We start from the raw sequence: 23,008 nt of genomic DNA on the forward strand, positions 1-23,008 counted from the left end.
GTTAATGCTCTTAGTGCCCTTGAGGGCCTGGCGGACACCTGCCTGGAGACGGCTGGATCTGATGCTGGCCTAGACAGCCAGGGCTATTGATGATGGATGTCCAAAGTGGCCCTCATTCTTGGCAAACTTCTCTCATCTAGTCTAAATGTGCTTGGGTGTTTAATGCAAGGACTGGGTTGTAGTTTTCCTCTTCCATCCTGCTGCCTCCTTGTTTTCTTCAGTGGGTCACCTGCCCTAGTGAGGAAAGAGAAGTGTGTGAACCACAGCACCACCTGCCCATGCTTCTGCTTGCTGGTCTGTGGTATCTGTTGATGGAGAACCGTTCCTGTGGCGGTCAGTCCTGTTGCTGTTTGTGAGTTTTGAGGATTTACGTCAGTGTAGTAATGTGCACAGTCATCCTGGGAAACCCCACAGGAAGTTGGTCCCCAGGTTTCAGCACACAGAAGCACAGGCCAGAAGAGATGCCCAGGTGTTGAAGGAGGTCCTGTAGATGTGCTGTTAGTTTCCTGTGCCTGATGCATGATTGTCCCTTGCTTAATAAAATGTATACACAAAACTCTTTAAGTGTCCCACTGACCTCTGAGAAAGAACATCAAAGGGAAGATGGCTTTGAACTCTTAACTCCCTGTTCCTGTCCTCATAACAGGTTTCTGTAGCAGCCAAAGGAGAGAAGCCACCTGAGGGAAGGAAGTCCAAGACAGTGCCTAGGAGCAGAAGTAGGGTCTGGCTGTAGAGGGGACAAGTGGCTGGGTATAGGGACTCTAGGATCAGAAAAGAGGCTGCCTGGCATCTCCCACAGCAACGAAGACAGTCACGCATAGTCATGCTCAAAGGCCAGTCTGATCCAGACTGTCCCTCATTTCCCAGGCGATTATAGATTGTGTCAGGTAGCAGTTGAAAACTGGCCATCAGGGCATGATTCAAGTGTTTATTAAGGTATCATGGCATCAAGAGTATATGAGGACATAGCCATATGTACACAGAACGACATGCAGATGCAGAGAGCAGGGAGGGAATAGCCAGGAGCTCCTGCTTGCTGCTGCCTTAGGGGTTCTACAGAAATCCCAGTGGCACTTGGGAAGTGGAGGCAATATCAATTAGGGATTGTGGCCACATGGGGAGATTGAGACCAGCCATGTGCTGTGGCATCAGAACACTGACCAGCGATGACAAAATGGAACATAAAATACTGGTTGCTCAGCTTTGATACTGCTAACTGCTGATGTGGCCAGGGGCCATCCGGTTCACCAAAGGCTCAGCCACCAGTTGTCTCTCCACTCACCAAATGTCAAAGAGTGGCCCAGCTCCACAACCAAATGTGTGCCCACATTGCAATGGCTCCGGTACTGTTTCACCTCAGCTGCAGAGATCTCAGGATCCATGAGTGTCCAGCACACACACACCCGAAAGAGACAGTCTTAGGGGTCGTAGGCAGAACTGAGGGTGGTAAGCCTCTGCCTCACGGCTCAACGGCCCTGACCTTGGCATTGTTTGGGCACAAGAGAGCAAAGTGATGGGGACAGACAACCTGCAGTCTACCACGCTGGAAGGGCATGACTAACACTGATTGATCTCATCCATGTGACTACTGAAGCTTTTCCTGCTCTCTGTAGTGGTGACCTTACAGAAACCATGCACACCCGGTTTAGACTGTATTAAAGTAGCACACCATTTCAGGGTTCCCTGCAAGGTACCATGGGACAGTAGTAGCATGAGTCTGCATGTATCTCGACAGTTTTCACTAGGGACCAAACACACACACACACACACACACACACACACACACACACACACACACACACACCCTTTACTGACATGGTGCACATTCTTTGCACACAGAAGAAAGTGAGTAGTACTGAAAACACACCAATCATGGAATTGATGGAGGGAGTTGTGGGGAAGCTGGGGCTTAGAGTTACTTAAAGGCCCTATGCAGGCTCTCCTTTTGTTGGAGGAGAAACTTCAAGTGCAATGTGGTTCTTTATTTTCTTTCTCTAAAGCACAGAGGGCTAGGGTGGATCACAGGGCTTTGAGCATGTTCGGCAAGTACAGTCACAGTGAATTAAATAATAGGGCTGGAACCCTATTAATCTTCTACAGAATTACAGAGCTGCCTGGATGAAGACTCTCAGCTGAAAAGGTGGACATCTCAAGACAGGCACTGGACAATGGCTGACAGACTTGACTGAAGACTGGAAATGTTTTGGTATCTCATAGGAAAAGAAGGCCCCTCCCACTACACTGTACTCTAAGGACAGTTTATTCAGGTTAGGATGACATGAACTATTGTCTTAGGTCACAGATGTCAGCACAAAGTATCCAAGGTATTGTATGCCAATGGTAGCATCAACAGAACAAAGCACACAGTGTCATGAAGACATAAATTATGAGTTTGTGTAGCAAGACCCAGGCCTCTTCCAGGTTCTTAGATAGTAACTGAGAACCTCAAATATGGTGGTGATGTGATAGTGTGGGGTGAATCTAGTTACAACTAGTTTGTATTGTGACACAGATGACACTTTTTGTGTCATGGTCAGCTTTTAATGAATGACTAGACCTAAGCATGAGAGTAACCAAATACTACATTGCTTCTCTAGCTGCTGAGCTTTTAAAAGCCCTGGGGTGACAGCAAGCTTTTGTGGACATACTGCATTGGTCCTTCTGTACTTTAACTCTCTGAGTCACCTCCACTCTCAGCAAGTTAGATCAATTCCACAAATTGGAAATCAGTCACCTGGAAAAAATACATTCTCAATATGATCCCAGATTGGCCATGGAAAAAGGGTAGCTTGAACTGTCCCACCTAGGTTGGGCTTGCACAGGCCTGCTCTCCAAAAGAAACCTGTGTTCACAGCTGCAAGCTACACTCACTATGGATGCTCTGGAGGTTCCTTCCTAAACTGCTTAGATTAAAATAATTTTCTTGCTAACAATCAAAAAACTGATTATGCCAATCTGGCCTACAAGAAGCTAGTTTCTATTCTGTATTTTATCAGATGTGCAGAATACATATGGTCATCACTGATAATAGGTGAAAGATCTGCTCTAATATGAAAACTAAGTGATGCTGGAGGATGATCCTGACACACAATGAGCAGTGGGAACACCAGAGCTCTGTAGGGATGCCTGACAACCTAACACGTTGAGCACGCACGCCTCAGTAAGTTCCCTGTGAACACACATCTCCTGAGATCTCTCTATTTAATTGGAGGTGATCCTGTCCACCTAATACAGCACCTCATGTGGAATAACAAAAGCCACCTGCAGGAGCTGTGGTGATGACTCACAGGGTAGAGCATCTGCTGCTCTCTCAGAAGAACCACATGGACCCTAACAATTGGGTAAAGTGTGTCAGTGATTACATCATTAAGTGTGTGTCCGAGACACAGCCACATTATCCACACAAAAGACACTGTCACACTGGGTACACCTTGGTGACTTTGAATTCACTTATTAGCCCAGGCTCCATGGAACATGCAGAGATCCATCTGTAGCTGTAAGTTCTAGGTCCACAGGAAGGGACAGAACCCTTGAGTAAGAAAGATAGTCTTAAGAGTCAAGACATAGAATTCAATTTTTATTCATAACAAATACATTTTTACAACAAAACAGGATTAAAATGAATAAAAATATTTAAAAATATTTGAAAGTAAAAATAGTAACAAGAACATATAAATATGAAACAACAAAAAGAAAACTTCAATTAAAATCATAACAAAAATATTTCTAAACAGCATATTCTTAACGAACATTTAGAAGCACAGACGTATTGCTGTTTCTCCTCTAGCACAAATAATGAAAGGCGGTCCCCCAAGTTGTCTCTCAAGTGCTGTTTTCTGAAGAAGAAAGTGAGTAAGACCTCAATCAGTCAGGATGGCTTAATGGTATATAAATTTAGGGTCTCTAATAAATGACAAATTAACGCAGAGGATGAATACTCATCCAAAAAAATGTTGTTACCATTCAGGATGTTGGTCATCAGGGACTCCTGAGAAAGCAACTTATTCTTCAGGAAGCTCTCTTACTGGGCTGTGTCCAATTCCAGCTCTCTTGCACTTTCTGAGACCTGGGAGAGGAAGGCAGTTTTTCAGACACTGATTTGGTCGGGAAATGCAAGCCAGCTGTCAGAATGCTGCCTTCTACCACCTCAGTTCTATTGGACAGTCGACATGGACCTTTTAACTGATATCATTGTTGCTAACTCTGTGGGCAGGGCAAAATCTCCAGCAAGCCTCACAGTAATGTGGGCTGCCAATCTGGGACCCAGACTTATACCAGTGCAAACCAAGAACAGGGCAACGGGAAGAGACCTCATCGGGTTGCAGGAAGAAAGGAGATGTCCATATGTCACCAAGGTTAAAGCCAATGACAAGTACTAATTTGACATTTGCACTTGGTTCTTATCCCAAAGGTGCTTCCTACACAAGAGGTCACATGACCACAGAGTGTCAATTGTTCAAGAACCAAGAAATTGTTCAAAACTCTACATAGGATCCAATCTATCACATGGATATGCAATTTTAGATATGTTATTCATCTGTCACCATTTCTAGACTGCAGCTTCAAAAAGAGCAGCAAAATATGCTTGCACAATAATTCAGTTTCTGAAAAGTGGTTAACTTCCCAGAATACTTGTGCATAGGCAGAGCAATGAACAATTCCATTACATGAGGTGGTTGGCTGGTTGTGAGTGTAAATTAGAAAGGTGGTAAGAGAAGCAAAGATGTATCAAATTGGCAAATTTTATCAGATATTGTTAAGCTAACACATCTGCTCATCCCTACCTGATAATGCTGGTTCTGGCCGTTGATGGTCTTTATCTTTCTTGTTGCAGTCAACCAAATATTTCTGGTTCAGTGCACAATCAAGATGTACCTCCTTGCTCTCCTGCTTCAGGGGGACCAACTTCTTCCTACATGTGTTCTCCATCAGGAGCTGGCTAAGCAGGTTTCTGGAAATACAGTCTGCATAGTAAGATCATGCTGGCCCTTCCTCCCATTCCTACTCCCAAGTCCCACTAACTCTACCAGATCCCAGATACCCATGAAGACTTAATAAAATGCATCTTGATACATATAAGGCTGCTGCACAAACCATAAAGAGTTAATTCGGGGAAGAATAAATTGTTTGCTTGGCCTGACACCAATTAGTGTCCACACCTCTGAGAAAGAACATGGATCTATAACTATCCATGAAAGCCCAATGCATGGGGCCAACATCAATTAGTAGTGGGCCAACACCCTCAAAGGAGGTCAGTAGAACCAAGAGAAGGTCATGCTAACCATGTGGTCCACGCACTGAATTTTATAAAACCTGGTGTGACACCATAGGTCCAGGTCAGCCTAATAACCTTCTGCTGACTTCAATCAGTACTGTTCTATCTAGAGCCTTCTGAAGATGCCTAGACAATCCTGGGATGAGTAACAGTCTTTTATGGAACTGAAAACTGAGTCCTAATGACCCTGGAACACTGATGGGTAAATAGCACAAGAGATAGAACCAGAGCTGAAGACCGTCCAATCCAGAACAAAGAAAGTCAGAAATGGCCATTCCACAAGTGATAGCCTTTCTGACCAGGACTTACCTAGAGAAGGTAATCTCCTTCTTCAGCTTATGGTTGTTCTCATGGACCTCACTGTTCTCCATCTCTAAGTTGTGCAGAATTGACATGACCGCCTCCTCCATTCTCTCCAGGTCTTCATAATATGGATTTGGCCTGAAGTGTGGCCTGGCCCCAAATGATAGAATACAATGAACATCGGCATTTAGGAATATATGAACTCAGGGTGGGTCCTATATTACTCCAGGCTGCTGCCTGGATCTTCCAGCACTCAGTCCCCTGCCTAGCAAGTACAGAGACTCACCATAAACTCACTGCAATTACAATCTTGCAAAGCCACCAGCTGTCAAGGGCTTTGCAAATGCACACTGGGAACTCACTCTCCCTGACTTTATCCCTGAATTCTTCATTCAGACCACAAGTTCTGCTTTTAAATAAGTGGAAGCAGATGAGTCCATTTTCAATCTCACTCCTGAGGAAGGGTAAGGTTCTGAATCTCCACTATATGGGAGGTGAGGTTTAGCACAGGGTGGTTAGGGAGGCACAGCTTTCTAGAACCCAAAACCTTAACAGGATAAGAAAAAGGTGACCTTGCAGACCCAGGAATGAAACAAGAGCATTTGGTGTGATTCATACCTGTTCTTCATGGATCTCTCTGTCAGAAACCTCAGGCGATCTCTCAGGTCATTTCTCTCCTCGGTAATGAGCTGCAGCTCTTTAATCAGCCTCTCCTTTTCCTTCATGGCCTGATTCTTGCTTAGGTCAGTGCCATGGGAAGATGTTTCTATCCCAGCGTCTGTAGGTAGAAGAACACAAGTGAACCTGCATGGGGAGAATGCATAGAGTGTACATAGACCACAGTGAGGCCTAAACAGGAGAACAAGCCTGGAACCCAGTGTCACTGCTAGGCGATTGGTCTATGCTTAAGAGACCTCCTCAGGGGATCTCAGTTCTCGCACTACTCTATAGAGACCAAGAGATGTAAGCAGCCAGGTGTTCCCTATGCTGGACATCACGTGCTTACATGTACCACGGAGATGGCTTCTCCAGGATTATTATCAGCTGAACAGGGTACAGCTTGGTTTCAGGACCCTCACCCCTGTGGCTTCAGAACTCATGATAAATTCACCATCCACAAAACTTGAGTGATTGGAGACACTCAGATGTCCTACCCTGATACTCTAAAGCAACAACTTTGGATTTAAAACGCATTTCCAGGGAGGATATGTTCAACAGACTTATCAGTGTCCCTATGTGAAATACCAAATGCCCCAGAAGTGCGAATAGGTTACAGGCTGAATCTTGGTCTACACGTTCCAAATAGTTTTGGTATTGTAGAAAAATTTTTGTAACATACAACCTCTAATATATAAAGCAAACGATGACCCTGCCAGTTAGAAGAAATCGGAGAAGGTCTATGAACATAAGATTATTGCCTGAAGCACAATCTCTCCCTGTTACTACTGTCAGATACCCACTGTATTTAAAGAAGCAATGATAGTGAAATACATTGCTGCCCTGTCTAAACTCAGAAAAGGTGGACCCTCCATGACCACTGATGGTGTTATTATATCAATGTAACAGAGCAAATGAACTGAAAAGTAAAGACCAGAAGTTCACAGTATAATAGCATTGGCCTTACCATATCCTCCCAGTGGGGATGGGTAAACTAAAATTCTGAAATCCTTGACTTTAGGGAATTGTGATATTCGTGGAAATTCAATTCCTTTTCAGATGCTCCAGTTGCTGTGGCCCATTGCTAGAAAGGTCAGCTTAAGCCTGCAGCCACCCTGGCAGGAAGCTCAAAATACACTGCCCAGAACTTACTGAACATTCCCCAGAAGTGCTGTCTTTGTCCATCATTACTTTGAGATGAAAGGCCAGATTCCTTCACTCTAGTCTCTCCAGAATCGACGTTCCCCCTCCCAAAAAGCTTGCGAAGACGGGAAAACATGTCTTAGCTTGTAACTGCCAGACTCAGACTGAGAGAAGCTAGGGCACTGGTTGTCACTACAACACTGGTGACATCACAGAGGATGCCAGAACTCTCTAGGAGACAATAGAATGTCCAAGAAGGGACAGCAGATGTCATGGGGAGCAGACTTTGCCTCCCTGGTAATGTTCTCCCTGTACTGAGCATAAGCAGAGGTGCCCTTTCCAGGAGACTTTCCTGGGGCAGAGCCACTGAGCATCTCCTGCTTCCAAAGCCAAATTTTCCTCAAGGCTTGATTATAAAAAACCTTAGTAATTCCTATGCATCTAAATGAATGTTTCCTGTCAAATCTTGCCCAAAAAAATGTCTCACTAACTCAAATTGTCCACATTCACCAATGTAAGCCATTAAAACGTCCTGAGATTTCACACCAGTTTGAATATGCACTCAAAAGTTCTCCTGTCTCATTATGTACAGGTACTTTATATCACATCAAGAAATAGTCTGCATGGTAGGTTACAACATGCGTGTGTATTAGGGGAACACTCATGAAGTCATGTGCTTAGCAATCGACAATTGCCAGAAAATTCCTTAGGAGAAAGAGTTGAAGTTTTTAAGGTGCTAGGAAAAGTGTGGAGCCCAGTTGCCAGAGGAAAATGCAATATTGGAGACTCCAGTGAAGGGAACCTCATGCTGCTTGTGGGGTTCTGCTCTTTGCACCATTGCCACCAAAGGAGCACTGCTCACAGGCCTGAGTAAGATATACCATGAGCTTTTATCGGAAAAATAAAATACACAAGAGATATAGAGGGTGGACAGAAACATCTAATATGAGGCTATAAACATCATTAAGTGGATAGAGCAAGGTCCCAGCACCTGTACACTGGGAAATGGCCACCCCACCAAACACAAAAGCATCTATCATAGTAAAAAATGAATACTTTATAGAATGCACCCACTAACACTGATTGATCACATCCGTAGTTCAAATTTTGGGGGCAAATTCATGGCCTTAACTATCTTTGTCTCAACTTATATAGTAAAAAATAAGAAAGAACGAGAAAAGAAAAAGTCAAAACTAAAAGCTCAAGCTTCTCATATGAGGATTGCAGGAAGTGTTATATGGGAGTCAGTTCTGATTAGGCCATTTTAGATAGAACAGTGCATAGTGACCCTTAATGTGATGGGCCCTATATAAAGCTTTTTGCAATATTGGAATTTTAACAAACCTCATCCAGAACGTACGGAAGAGGCACCATGAGATCACCATGTGATCACCATTCCTTACTCTGTATCAGGTTATTTTTCTGCATCCTTGATTGTCAGGCATATAACAGCAACAATCTGAAATAGCTGGTAGACATGGAAAAACATGGCTAAAACTATAGTTGTGGGTTACACACCTCAACTGTGAAAGGCTAATGCTGTCTGCACTGTCCTTGGAGGCCACTCTTATAAGCCTATTTATTGCAAAGTGAAAGGAGGTTTATCTGAGCTCAAAGTGATCCTGGCCAGCCAGGTAGAGGGCAACATGTGATACTTGAGACCCTGTTTTAAACCAGCACAGAAATCCACACTTCATTCAAAGCATCATCTACGAATTCTCGATTATTTACCATTCTCTCCCTACCAGTCGTTCTGTTTGGAATGGTAGAAAACAACTGGAACTGATCTTTCTATTTTAAGGACCTTGATCTCTCTTTTTTTAGGTCCACATTAAGAGTGCATACAAATGGACATCACCATCTGTACATCTTAGTATTATCTACTCTGTATATATAGCATAATACTGTGCCTATGGAAATCTTAAGCTTCCTTGAATGTAGTTGCCCCATCAAGAAGTGTGAAGTTCTGAGTTCAAACCCCAGTGATGCTTTAAAGGGACTAGAAGGAAGCCATCAGAGATACTCCACTTCTTTGTCCTTAGATTAAATCAAGTTGACACAATGTGAACCTGGTGGGCTATTTAACCATGCATCTTTCTCCCAACCCCTCTTTTCTGAGTTCAGTCCATGGCAGAATTCATCCCCCACCATCCTAGATATTTCTTTGTATATCTCTACAAGAGCCAGGTTTCTTTTTTTTAATAGAATTAGTTGTAGTCAATCAACTGCTGCCCTATGTGAGAAAGATTAGTATCTATTGCAACTTACCACACTGTATTTGTGTATACAAGTACCTTATTGGAAATCCAGCATTACTGAGGGATTGGAAACCAGTGCTGTGGCCTTGCCTTTCTGTGCCTAGTCCTGGCTCACAGGCAGCAGGGGGCAGACCTTGAGTTCCTCTTCAGGGACAGAGTGATGTTGAATGGGCACTGAGCAGGCAGAGAAACACAGCTGAGGCAGCTCCTTTCAGTTATCAAACACATCATCTCCTTCCCATCTTAAGGGCTACTGTTGAGGTCTTGCCCCCATGCCTACCTTAATAGCAGTGAATTTGTTAAGCAGCCAGCTCTTTCCTATTGTTCTGTAATACGCCTCCACATCATGGATGCCAAGAAAAACACTAACAAAGAACAAAAAACTCTGACGTTGAACTGTGTGGTGCTGGTCACATACCCTGTTATGTTCTGTATGTTATGAGGTTTGTTAATCTTAACAAGTTCCCCAAGTGTATTCTTCACATAGGACCCAATAGATTCAAGGAAAATTGGAACAATTATGTGTAAAATGGCCTGAGTCAGGGCCCATAGACCGAAGCATTTCCAACACTTGTGCATGAGCCCATGTGGATTTTGCAATGAGCTGGGCCTAGCAATGTCCAGTACACAGTTGTGAGCTGTTGCTCTGGTTGAACTGTATTGGTGTGTGCATTCAATGAACTTCACCTATTTAAATGAATTCAGTGTCCTGTGGTTTGAATCCAGACCCCTTGACACCAGATCTTCCCTTCTGCAGCACTTGGGAAAAAGGCTAAGTTTAGGAAAGGTGACGTCTTGTCATAAGTTATGTGACAAGAGGGATGGTGAATGATCCCTTGAGATAAGAATCAAGGTTTCCTCTGTGGTATTTAGGTCTATACTGGCCCTGTGCAACAGCTTCAAGAACCCATTTCTGATTTTCCTTGGGATTCCCGTGATGATGCACTCAGACATGATTGGAAACAACCAAAACGGTGGTCAGACTTGTTTTATAAAATGTAGGTAACATTGCAAACTTATGTTGTAGGATATTTGATCATATTGTCATCCCCAATATGTGTTATTTACTTAGAAAAATACCTTCTGGCTGTGTAGTTCAGTACTAGCACCAATATTTAACCCTAGAGCTATTTCTGTTTGTTTGTTTGTTTGTTTTTTTGTTTTTGTTTGTGGATGAACAAGTACTTTCCTATTTTGTGGCCCAGCCCTAGCCCTTACTTCTTTGCACAGTCATAGAGAGACCTCAAACATATACTCAGACAAGGCCACGGGAGTGTATAAAAGGGCCTAAGGCAATACCACATAATGACATTGAAAGTGGGCTCTCTTCTTGATCCACGCCTCCAGCTCTCCTGACATCTACATGAATTATAACTCCTAATGCAGTGTAAATGATGTCTGCGCTATTGCTGAAGGAATCATGAGAATAACAACTGTAAACATTCCACCATGGATAGAATTTGTGGAAAGAGGTGACTGGCAGCCAACAAGAGGGCTCTACAGTTAAAGGGGCTTGCTGTCAAGTCTGATGAGCTTGACTCAATCCCCAGGACCCACGTGGTAAAAGGGAGAGAACCAAGGGCCAAGCTGTCCTCTGGCTTCCACTCATGTGCTTACATGTATGTGAGTATGTATGTATATGTCTGTATGTACGTGTGGATATGAATGTGTGTATGCATGTATGTGTATACGTGTATATGTATATGTGTGTATATGTCTGTCTATATGTGTGTATAGGTGTATTTGTATGTGTGTATATGTATTGTATGTGTGTATATGTGTGTATGTATATGTGTATGTGTGTATGCATGTATGTGTGTATGTGTGTATATGTGTGTATGTATATGTGTATATGTGTATGCATGTATGTGTGTATGTGTGTATGTGTGTATATGTGTATGTATATGTGTATGTGTGTATGCATGTATGTGTGTATGTGTGTGTATGTGTGTGTGTGTATGTGTGTATGCATGTAGGTGTGTATATATGTGTGTGTCAGCATGAATGTGTATAGTCATGTATATGCATGTGTTTTCATGTACGTGTATTCGTGTATATGTACGAATGTATGTGTGTATATGCATGTATGGACACACAAACACACACAATGTTAAAACATAAAAAGCTCCTTGGAGTATTCACCGTGCCTGGATAAGTGGTGACCATGTGGGGGAAACACATGTCCATGTAAGCACACCTGTTCACATGTGCTGAGCAATGCCCAGCCTGGTCTTGAGCTCACTACCTGCCCAATGATGAGTTTCTGCCCACATGGTCTTCTCAGAGCCAGGCGACGATTGTTCCTGCCATGCCAGTTCTGTTCCCGTTTCTCATGCCACAAACCTTCTAGCTTGAATCTCACCTACTGACGCAGGAATCTAACAGCCTCCAACCCAGTGAAGTAAGTAAACTTCTTCCTGACATCCTCAGGCTTGGTGTCCCCCATGAGTCACAGGGAGGAAGGATGGCATGCACCAAGGAGAAGGGCCATGGGCAAGGAAGACAGGATCATAAGTCAGTCATCACTGACACCAGCAAAGTGTGTGCTTCAGAGCTGGCTCTGCTCACTCTTGTCCCAGTGGCAGGACTTAAGAGTGGTGCATACCTGTCACCCAGCACTCAGAGACGTCTGAGGCATGAGAACCAGGAGTTCATGGCCATCTTAACTAATGGTGAGATCAAAGCCAGCCTGGGCTGCATGAGACTCAGTCTCAAACAGGCAAGGAGGAACTTGCTATATTTGAGCAAGGGAGCTGCCATCCTCCTGGGTTCTAAACATTCACTGCAATACAGAAAGATGCTAGGGCTAGTGTGGCAGAAAGTAGGAGACAGAGAAGCCAGGTTAACCCTCCCTAATCTTCTCATGCTGTGTGAGCTATGAGTAGATGGTGCCCTATACACTGTGGACAGGATGGTCTCTCAGACGGTTCAGAAAGCCATGGAGGACTCCAGCAATTCTCCACTTGGGTGTCACTTGAGTCTTATATGTGTGTGTTTACAAGCCAACATATAAGATCCATAGGTGACTGTGTAAATTCAACATGGCACAGCCATGTGCTGGAATATTATTCAGCCTTACATAGGATTCAGATTCTGACCCTTGAACAGGAATGAGAATGGTAGCCATTCTCCTAAGTCAGACCTCCAGGCAGTGCAAAGACAAACTAACACTGTATGACACCACTGAGGGCTGCAGTGTCACCAGTTATATAAAGACAGAAAGCAGGAAGGTCTACAGAGCTCCAGGGGTGACATGGAGTGGGGAGGTTGGAGGGTAGGTGTGTAAGTGGGACTGAGCCTCAGAGGAGTCAGACATGGCTGCAGAATATGCATGTGGCTGCCTCCCATACCTGTGAGTCCTGCCTCCTCAGAAAGGCAAATACAGCAAAAGAAAGGAACAGAGGGGACAGGCTCTGACCACCTGTAGACACACACAAATGACGTGACAGAATGTGCACACTGCTGCCTTGCTGCAGGAGCAGTTGAGCTTCCAGAAGGGTTGAAAGAGGCTGGAAGGGCTGAGCATGGCACTTAGTTCAAGGACATAACTTTAGGTCCTGGGGAACCTATGGTGCCCAGGCCCCATCCTGCTGATACTGAGGGACATCGCTGACATTCAGGGTGATGGCCGGGCTGTGCTGGGGAATAGGTGTCCACTCTCACCTGCCTCAGCTTGAAGATGCGCTGGGTGAAGTAGGACTGCAACTACTTGTTGGATTCATTGATGCAAATCTGCTGGAAGCTATTCTGTTCAAAGTCCTCAAATCTGAATATGGCCAAGACACCAATGGGCAAGCACTGGGAGACAAGGTTTGGTTATAGCCGGGGCCTCCTGGAAAGATTAGCCCTCCTGAGAGGAGTTGCAGCAGAGGGGTGTGTTTTCCTGAACTGTTTGGTACCCAGTGTTTTTTTGCCAAGGGTTCCTTTGTTACTTCTTGATGGAACCAGGCCTGCACATATCCAGGAAGCATTGGGGTGGAACCTGGGCTTGGTGCCCACATGCTGGCATCGCTGAGGGTGAAGCCTAGCCTACCACACTTCCAGACACCGAGTGCAGATGCCTGGGTTCCTATAGAATGGCGGTTCTTACCGTTCCTAATCCTGTGTCTCTTTATTTCAGTTCCTCATGTTGTGATCCCAACCATAAACATATTGGAGAGCTACTTCATGAGTGTAACTTTGTTACTGTGAGGAATTGTTATGTAAATGTCTGGTGTGCAGGAGCTCTGATACAGAACCCACAGATTGAGAGCAGCTGCTGTAGAGGATCAGAGTCCCATGCCAGCCCTGGTGTTTGCAGAGATCCCCCGGGTTCCTAGTCTCCATGGCTTTCCCAAGGACAGGGTTTATTCTTGGCCGTCTCAGGGCCCGGGACCTCACAGAAACAGCCTCTCCCATGTCCTTCCTGTTGAGGAGAGCGTGGTTGGTCCTCAGCACAGACCAGTCAAACAGGGCGCTGTATAGACACTTGGCCAGGGGTCTCCTGCAGTTATGGCCTCTGGACAGAGGAGTTTCTTACCTGGGGTGGGGCAACCATGCCAGGTATAGGCAGTGATGCTCAGAGTCAAGACCTAGTTTTGTCTTATTTTCATAGACAAAGTTGCCCAGGCTGGCCTCGAACTTGCCATGTAGCCAAGGATAATTAAACAACTGATCCTACTGCCTCTACCCCCCATGGGCTGAGATTGCAGATGAGTGTCACCAGAGCTGGCTTGTCACAGCTGCTATACGGCTCTAAGTCAGGGGCCTCATGTGCAGGAGTGTTATGACTGTGCCATCCCCACCCCGCAACCAGGGTTTTCACCTTTCTCCTGCTGAAGTCTGCTTAATCCTACCCTGGCCCCAGGACAAAGCAGCTGTGGGAGAATCAAAGCCTGGGGCTTCAGCACAGCATGGGTACACAGCATGGCATGCAGCCTACATGGCTGTGAAAAAGCCAAGGAAGTGCTTCTCAGCATACCCCCTGTCCATCCTTCTCCCCATGGACATCTGCTTCCAAGTCATGTCCCTCTGGTTTTGACTTTCCTGGATGCCATGGCAATGCTACCACACAGAATGCTGCCTCTACTGGGGACACTCGCTTACACAACCTCTCTGGGGGACATCTGAGCCAAACAGGGATTGGGTGCACTGCAGAGAGTCATGACTGTAAGTCATGTCAAGAAGTACTTTGTTCCACAAAGGCTCACTGTCTAGGGAGTTGACTGGAAAAGTAAGCTTATTCCCTTGGGCAGGGTCCCTATAGGGAGCGTCCCACACCCTGCTATCAGGTCTATTCCTGGTGCCATTCAAATACAATTTGCAAGCCGCAATGCTCTGGAAATGTCAAGAGCTAACAGAAATGTACCAAGAAGTGCATACCACAGCAAAGGGAGAGGATGGCACAGAGACCCATGCTATGCGTTAAGTGGCACGGGAAGGCCACCTCGAGCACAGGGGTCAGTCACCTCTTTCACAAACAAGGCAAATGGTCAATGCTCTCAGCTCTGTGGCTCCTAAGCCCTGCAGCTGCAGCCAGAAGCAGCACTGAACAGGATGTAAATGCTGAGTATGGCAATGTCAATAACACTTTATTTACAAAACCAAATTGGTGGTGGTGGGGGGGTGGTGGTGGTGGTGGCAGACTGGTTCATTTCAAAGCATGCTGGAGTCGCATGGCCACTGAGCATCGGGAAACACAGAAAGAAATGCGATTGGACCCAGGGCTCCCAACACACTAGACGTTGACCTTTGGCACCAGAACGGGGTCCCTGAAGGTAAGTCAGGACAGTTAGATAAGGTAAGTACATTTTATTACAAGGAAATGGGACAAGATAAATCTTCTCTTCATCTTGCTATGCTTAAGCATCTTTTAAAGGTGCAGGGAATTCATGTCTCTCAGTCTGGTTTAAGAAAGTGTTTAGAGACAGCAAGAGAGTACACTCCTTGGTTCCCTGTCGAGGGTTCCAGGGATTCTGATATCTGGGTCAAAGTGAAAGCTAAGGTGGAAAAGGCTGTCAGGCAGGGCAAAAAGATTCCAATTTCTGGTCTCTTTGAGCTGTGATTTTTACTATGTTCAAGGCCATGAATGCAGACAGGGCAATAAGGAATACAGAACAAGAAGCTACAGCTTCAGTAAGACAAAAGTGAAAGTAAAAGTTTTGAGCTCTGCACCACTGCCTGAAGCAGTTTTTTCTAAGTCATTTCTGGAGGATGACATATTAACCATTAGATTCAGACGACGATGATGACGAATTCACCTGCTTTTTCTTTTCCTATAATTAGGCCAGCATCGATTCAAGGTGTGGCCCAACCGACTTATTATAAAGGATGATAGTGGTTGGTTGAAAAAGGTAGTAGCTTTCTATGAACCATATATTAAGTTTTTATGTATATTAAAATTAACATTGGAAAGAACAGTGGTAGGAGAGGAAGCTGGAGGACAACTGCTGCAAATGCTTGCTTTTGAAAATGCTAATGAAGAATACAGGAGAGCATTATTACCTATAAAGGAGGCTGGGGATATTAATGCTTATATGAAGGCATGGTAGGATATCTTTTCTGAAAATGGAAAGATGGATAGTTGGCACGTATTGATCCAGATAGAGTTATTAAATTATATGTTTAAATAATCTTGAATATCCTACAGGCACTTTCACTCAGGATGAGTTGCCTTTAGAATGGATATATATTAAATATAACTTTAACCAAACATTAACAACATATGAGGGACAAATTTCTTTAATTATTCAGCAAGGCATACAAAGACCTGTTACACTGTGAGGATATGATTGTGCTGCTATTATTTTCCAATTAAGCAAAGATAAAGTGGAATATTTAATGCAGACATCTGAGGTTTTTCAATTATCTATGATTTCTTACACTGGAAATACTGGATTTTATTTTCCCCATAGTAAATTGTGGGATTGCTTTAGAAAACAAAAAGAAATTTGATAAATACACTAATTTCCGTTAATCCATTACCATCTGCCATTACTGTGTTTACAGATGGCTCCAAGACCAAAGATCTAAGACAGATGGCTTATTGGACCAAAGATAAATTTTGGGGACAAGAATCTTCTTTTGGGTCAGTACAGCAAAATGAAGTATTAGCAGTAATTAATGTATTGCCAGATTTTACTCATGATGTAAAAATATTATAGCCGAGTCAGCTTATGTTGTAGGAGTAGTACAGAATATTGCGACTGCTCTTGTTTCTACATCTAAGCTTATATTAACTGTTATTCTCACATATTAAAGGACTATTACTATTATGAAACTCTAGAATATTCATTGCACATATTAGATCACATTCAAAAATGCCAGGATCTTTAACACTTGGCAATCCTATGGTAGATCAATTAGTGGCATTTGCTACCCCAGAAGAAAACAGTCATAATCATGCCAATGCAGGATATTTGCATATTAAATATAAGGTTCCCTATTCTGAAGCCAAACAAATTATTGCTAATTGTCGTATTTGTGAGTCTTCACTTATAAAATGTATTCCATCTGAAATTAATCCCAGAAGGATGCAACCGAATACATCGTGGCAGATGGATGGAACCCATATTTCTGAGTTTGGTCGCCTTTCATATATACATGTAAGCATAGATAATTTTTCAAAATTTGTATGGGCTACACCATTGCCAGGAGTACGCACTGCTCATGTTATACAGCATCTATTGGAAACTTCTGCTGTTATGGGACTGCCCTCTAAAATTAAAACTGATAATGGACCAAAATATATATATTTCTTATCAACTTAAACAACTTTGTCAACGATATCATATTGTACATATTACTGGTATAGAATACAATCCCCAAGGTAAAATTTTGTTGAAAGAGTTCACCATACCCTGAAATGACAAATTATAAAATTGAAAAGGAAGAAAAGAGATGACCTTACACAGCCTGAATGGAGTTTGCAGACCAGTCACAGAGCTATATTGGCACAAGCATTATACGTTATTAATTTTCTTAATTTACCACAAGGTGAAGTTATATCATGAGCCGATAGACACTTTGTTGAACTTCCCCCCAGAAGGCATGGAACAGACAGTATGGATAAAAATTGACAGAGATGCTGAATGGCAGGAAGGGACATCATTGTATGTAGGGGAGAGGGTTTTGTCTCATTACAGGATGGGAGACAATTCTGGTTACCCAGGAGATGGATCCAAGCCCAGAATGATAAGAACCGCTCCCTACCCTCAAAGGAATCCAGTTAAACCAGCTACATTTTCTCCTGATGGATGTTCTCAGGAGATGAGGAGGTGTCCTCCATTACTGAGGCCCTGGCTTCTCTTAGTGTCCACAAACAACAATGGATAAGGATCCGTGCAGTGACAACCCTATTACCTATATGGGGTCAGGTGAAGCGATTAAGCACTGAAAGGAAAAAATGTTGTCTCCTTCAGGAAAGCCCTTTACTGCTGAGCACTTATTCTTAGCAATGTGTGCTTTACTCACGGTTTCTTCTGCTGCGTCCAATGTGAGTTATCGGGCTTATATTCCTTATCCGCCTTTATTTCAACCTGCTACTTGGGGGGAAACAGATGAGGTTTTATACACCACCCCAAGCATTTTATCATCTCTTTGGAATAATTTAACTTTTTGAATAGACGTGATGGAGCTTTGTATAATTTTCCTTATGCTGGATTAATGATGCCTTTGTGTTTAGGACAGAGATCATGCCCACAAATGGGTTATCAAAATTTACTATTCCCAGGAATAAATGTTACAGGCTTCAGGATTGTCAGCTTGGTCTATAACCAAAATTGGAATAGCATTACGTTTGTTAGCGAGCCAGTATATCCTATTTGTGATCAATTTACTTATATAGGCTTAAAATATCACACATGCAGTTGGAAAAATGCCCTGGCATGTTTTGTAAATTATTCAAGATAAATAGATAAATTGGGGTGTTTATGGACAATTTATTAATACATGTTCAAAATGGAATGTTACCACTTGTGATTTGTCAAATGTTACCAGGATGAACGGAGAGAAGAATGAAATTCTTAATGGATCCTTGCTGAGGGAATGTGGAGATGGTGGCATTGCTGATAATCGACTGGCCTCTGTGGAAGATCCTACTGCGTTCCAAGCTCATTTGTGGAAGACTGCCGCTGCATTAAAAGATGTTGTGATTGCTAATGGAAGCTTTTCTGGGCCTGCTCAATCTGCCTCTCAGTATAATTTTATGATATTTAAGAAAGAAAAGCTTACTACTTGTATTCCTATGCCATATTTGTTTTTAATAGGTAGATTTAATTTTAATAATGGATTTCCTTATATTAACTGTCATTTGTATTCATGTATTAATTTATCTGTTCAGTTTACTATGAATCAAGATTCTATTAATATATGCAGCAAAAATATATGTATGGATGCCTGTTAATTTGGGACGTCATTGGTCTCAAGATCCTCTTAATCATGTGATTATTGTTTTTTTTAATATCTGCTGAAGAGAAGTAAAGGAATTATTGGAGTCATTGTAGCTACTATTTTAAGCCTTATTTCTGTTGCTACTTCGGCAGCCATTTCCAGCATAGCATTAAAAACATCTATGGAGACAAAGCATTTTGTTGAAGACTGGCATAAAGATTCACATGAGTTATGGATAGAGCAAACTAAAACTGATACTAGACTTCAACATCAAGTAGATGTTTCAAAACAAACAGTAGAATGGTTGGGTCGAAAGATGTTACCTATTGAAAAATATGAGGATTTAAGATATGATTGAAATCCTACTACTTTTGTGTTAATGAATATATGGATAATGATACAGAACATGATTGGAAGTTAATTCAAGCCTATTTAGAAGGTAATGAAAGTGCTACAAAAGTAATTAATGCCTTGAAATATGATGTTCGAATATCTTTTGGTAAATAGCTAGAAGATACTACCCCTATGGAAATAGCGAAATTCTTGGGTGATCAATTGACAGGATTAGATCCCAAGGCTTGGCTTCAAAGGATTTTCCATAGCTTGGGAGGAGCTAGTTTGCCATAATCTTATGTACATTATGTATTATGTTGCTTTATTTTTACATGATTAAACCCCTCCAAGGACATGTAGCTATGTCATGGAAAGTATTACTTTTAAAAAAAAAGAAAAAAGAAGGAATTGTTAAGACATAGAGATGCAGCTCCCAGGCAGGGTCAAGAAAGGCCTGGTGACAGATTCACGTAGGGGCTGGAATTCCACCCTGGAGAACAAAATGTTTTTCTCACTTGGCCCTAAGCTATGTTCTGCTGTGTCCTGTTTCTGTGGAAGTGGTTCTAACGCTCTCTCGGTAATGGTGAGTATATTTTGATTATAATAAGAGAGGTGATTTGTTATATGAATATTTTGAGAAGAAGCCTTTGTTTTTTCGTATTTCTTTGTTTAGTCTTCCCTCAGTTGTTCCTGGTATCCTGGGAATAATGATCTTATGGAATCTTGACAAAATGAAAATTGTAGTTATTCATATTCCTAGCTTTATAAGGATTAATAAAGCTTGCAACTGTGTGCAGTTGCTTCTGCCTTTGCTCTGCACCCCCTGTGTCCTGGGGGTATGCGACCGTACCCAGGGCCCCACCTCGCTAGACATTGACAATGGGTCACCCCACAAAACACAGAAGCATCTACCTTAGTCAAAAATGGATATTTTATTGAATGCATACACTAACACTGATCGATCACATCCATAACTAAGATATTAGGGGCATATCAATGGCCCAAAATACATCCCTCTAAACTTATAAAGCGAAGGAAGAAAGAATGAAAGAAAGAAAGAGATAAAGAGAGAAAAAAGAAAGGGAAAAAACACAAAAAAACTTAAGCTTCTCATATGAAGTTCGCAGGAAGTATTGTCTGGTGTTCAGTTCTGATTAGACATTTTAGATAGAACAATGCATAGTGACCCTTAATGGGATGGGCCCTATATAAAGCTTTTTGCAATATTGGAATTTTAACAAACCTCATCCAGAACATACAGAAGAGGCAAGGATGTCATCACCATGTCCTTGCTCTCTATAAGTTTATTTATCTGTGTCCCTGATTGTCAGGCATAGAACAGCAACAATCTGAAATAGCTGGTAGACATGGGAAAACGTGGCTAAAACTATAGTTGTGGGTTACACACCTCAACTGTCAAAGGCTAATGCTGTCCTCACAGTCCTTGGAGGTCACTCTTGTAAGTCTATCTAGTGGAAAGTGGAAGCAGGTTTATCTGAGCTCAAAGTGAACCAGGCCAGCCAGGGAGAGGGCAACATGTGATACTTGAGACCCTGTCTAAAACCAGCACAGAAACCCACACTTCATTCAAAGCATCATCTACGAATTCTTTATTATTTACCATTCTCTCCCTACCAGTCTTTCAGTCTGGAATGGTAGAAAAGAACTGGAAATGATCTTTCTATTCTGAGGACCTTGATCTCTCTTTCCTTAGGTCCACATTAAAAATGCACGCAAACAGGTATCACCATCTGAATATCTTAGTATCATCTACTCAGTATATCTAGCCTAATACTGTGCTATCACAATCTCAAGCTTCCTTGAGTGTCGCTGACCTAGCAAGAAGTGTGATGTACTGAGCCCAATCCCAGGGATCCTTTCAAGGGGTTAGAATAAAGCCATCAGAGATGCTCCACTTCTTTGTCCTTAAATTAAATCAAGCTGACACAATGTGAACCTGGTGGATTATTTAACCATGCATCTTTCTCCCAACCCCACGTTTCTGAGTTCATTCCATGGCAGAATTCATGCCCCATCATCCTAGATATTGTTTAGTGGTATGTAATTATTATTATAAAGCTATGTATTAAATTTTGTCATTATGTAAATTTTTGTGGTTTTCACAGTCTTCTTTGATTAACTGTCCTAGTTTTGTAAATTTATCCCCTGTGTTCTCTGGTATTTTATCCTTCCCTCAAACTAAAGTATTCCTTTTAGGATCCTCTACAGAGCTGTCTTACTGGTTATACATCTTTTGTTAAATTTATTTTTAGTGTGGATTAGTCAGCACAGTAGCTGGGCAGCTGCCTGCCCTCCACGGTATCAGATCTACTTTCCAAACAATAACGCTCAACTCTTACTGACTGTGTAGTATCTTGGCTGCTCTTTGTTCCACTTGGACAGCCCTCAGGACCAGGCACTCCTCTCCCTTAACCATGGCTGCTGTCCTCTTCCTCTCTCCTCTCCATCACACATGTTCTTCCTTTATTCTCTGGCTGCTTCTTCTTCCTTCTTCCCTCCTCATGATCCTCTCTAGCAAAGCCCTCAAAGCTCAGCTCCCCCATCTCTCTGCTGTGCAGCTGTTGACTGTTGGCTTCTTTATAATCACAATTATCTGGGAACAGGGTCAGTTTTTTTGGGGTTAGCCAGTCTTGAGTTCTCCAAATTAGAATTAAAATAGAAGCAGAATTAGGCCAATACACTACAGGGAATTCTTTTGTTTTGTTTTGGTTTAATTTTTCTTTTACCTTTTTACTATTTATTTTATTTTTGGCTATTTTATTAATTTGCTATTTTATTTACTTATAGTTCAACTGTGGCCCCCTTTCAAGTATCCCCTCATCAAGCCTTACTTCCCATTTCTGTTCGGCTTTGCCTATATGACAGTGCTCCCCCAACCACACATATCCATTTCCACCTCACACCTCTAGGATCCCAATTTGGTGGGCAACAGGTTTCACAAGAGCCAAGGGCCTACCAGCACATTAAAGTGAGGTAAGTCAATCAATCCTCTTCTACACAGGGACCTAGAACCATAGACCCATTCTTGTATACACTTTGGCTGGCAAAAGTGGTCCCTAGGAGCTGGGGAATTGGTGACAGACGGACTAGTTAAATATTAAAGACCAATGATTGCTGCTTTCGTTTCTTTTTCTGATTGTGGGTGAAATTATGTTTGTGTGCTTGTCTTTTTTTCTTTTTGAAATTATTGCGAAGTGAATAATTTCTTACTTTTGGGGGGTATAGTTTAGCTCATTATCTTTGAGTTTTCCTCCTATTATCATCTATTATGCTGTCTTAGAGAAAAATATTGTTTAAATTTGGATTTCTCATGAAATATCTTGGTTTCTCCATCATGATGATTGAGAATTATGCTGGGTATAGGATCCTGGGTCTGCATTATATCTGTCCAGGATTTCCTGGCTTTTGGAGTCTCTGTTGAGAAGTCTGGTGTAGAGACCCTGAAGGGACAGACCAGATAAACAGTTCTCTGCACCCAAATCCCGTGGGAGGGAGAGATAAACCAACAGAGAAGCAGACACGCCTGGGAAACCAGAAGAGACTGCACTCTGCACACATCTCTGACGCCAGAGGAAAACACCAAACGCCATCTGGAACCCTGGTGCACAGAGGCTCCTGGAAAAGACGGCGCAGATCTTCCTGGTTGCTG

General features: G+C 42.7%; 1 protein-coding gene across 1 annotated transcript; it reads right to left on the bottom strand.

Moving 5' to 3' along the window:
- Window positions 1–3,567: 3,567 nt before the first annotated feature.
- Window positions 3,568–7,794, bottom strand: LOC134483173 (uncharacterized). The gene is made up of 6 exons (XM_063278440.1): window positions 7,388–7,794; window positions 6,197–6,356; window positions 5,585–5,728; window positions 4,785–4,951; window positions 3,961–4,066; window positions 3,568–3,836 (listed from the first exon to the last, which is right to left on the bottom strand). Exons 1-5 carry the CDS (start codon window positions 7,512–7,514, stop codon window positions 4,002–4,004), a joined length of 663 nt encoding a protein of 220 aa, XP_063134510.1. The 5' UTR covers window positions 7,515–7,794; the 3' UTR covers window positions 3,568–3,836; window positions 3,961–4,001.
- Window positions 7,795–23,008: the final 15,214 nt, after the last annotated feature.

Source organism: Rattus norvegicus, chromosome 19, assembly GCF_036323735.1.
Source record: "Rattus norvegicus strain BN/NHsdMcwi chromosome 19, GRCr8, whole genome shotgun sequence".
NCBI lineage: Eukaryota > Metazoa > Chordata > Mammalia > Rodentia > Muridae > Rattus > Rattus norvegicus.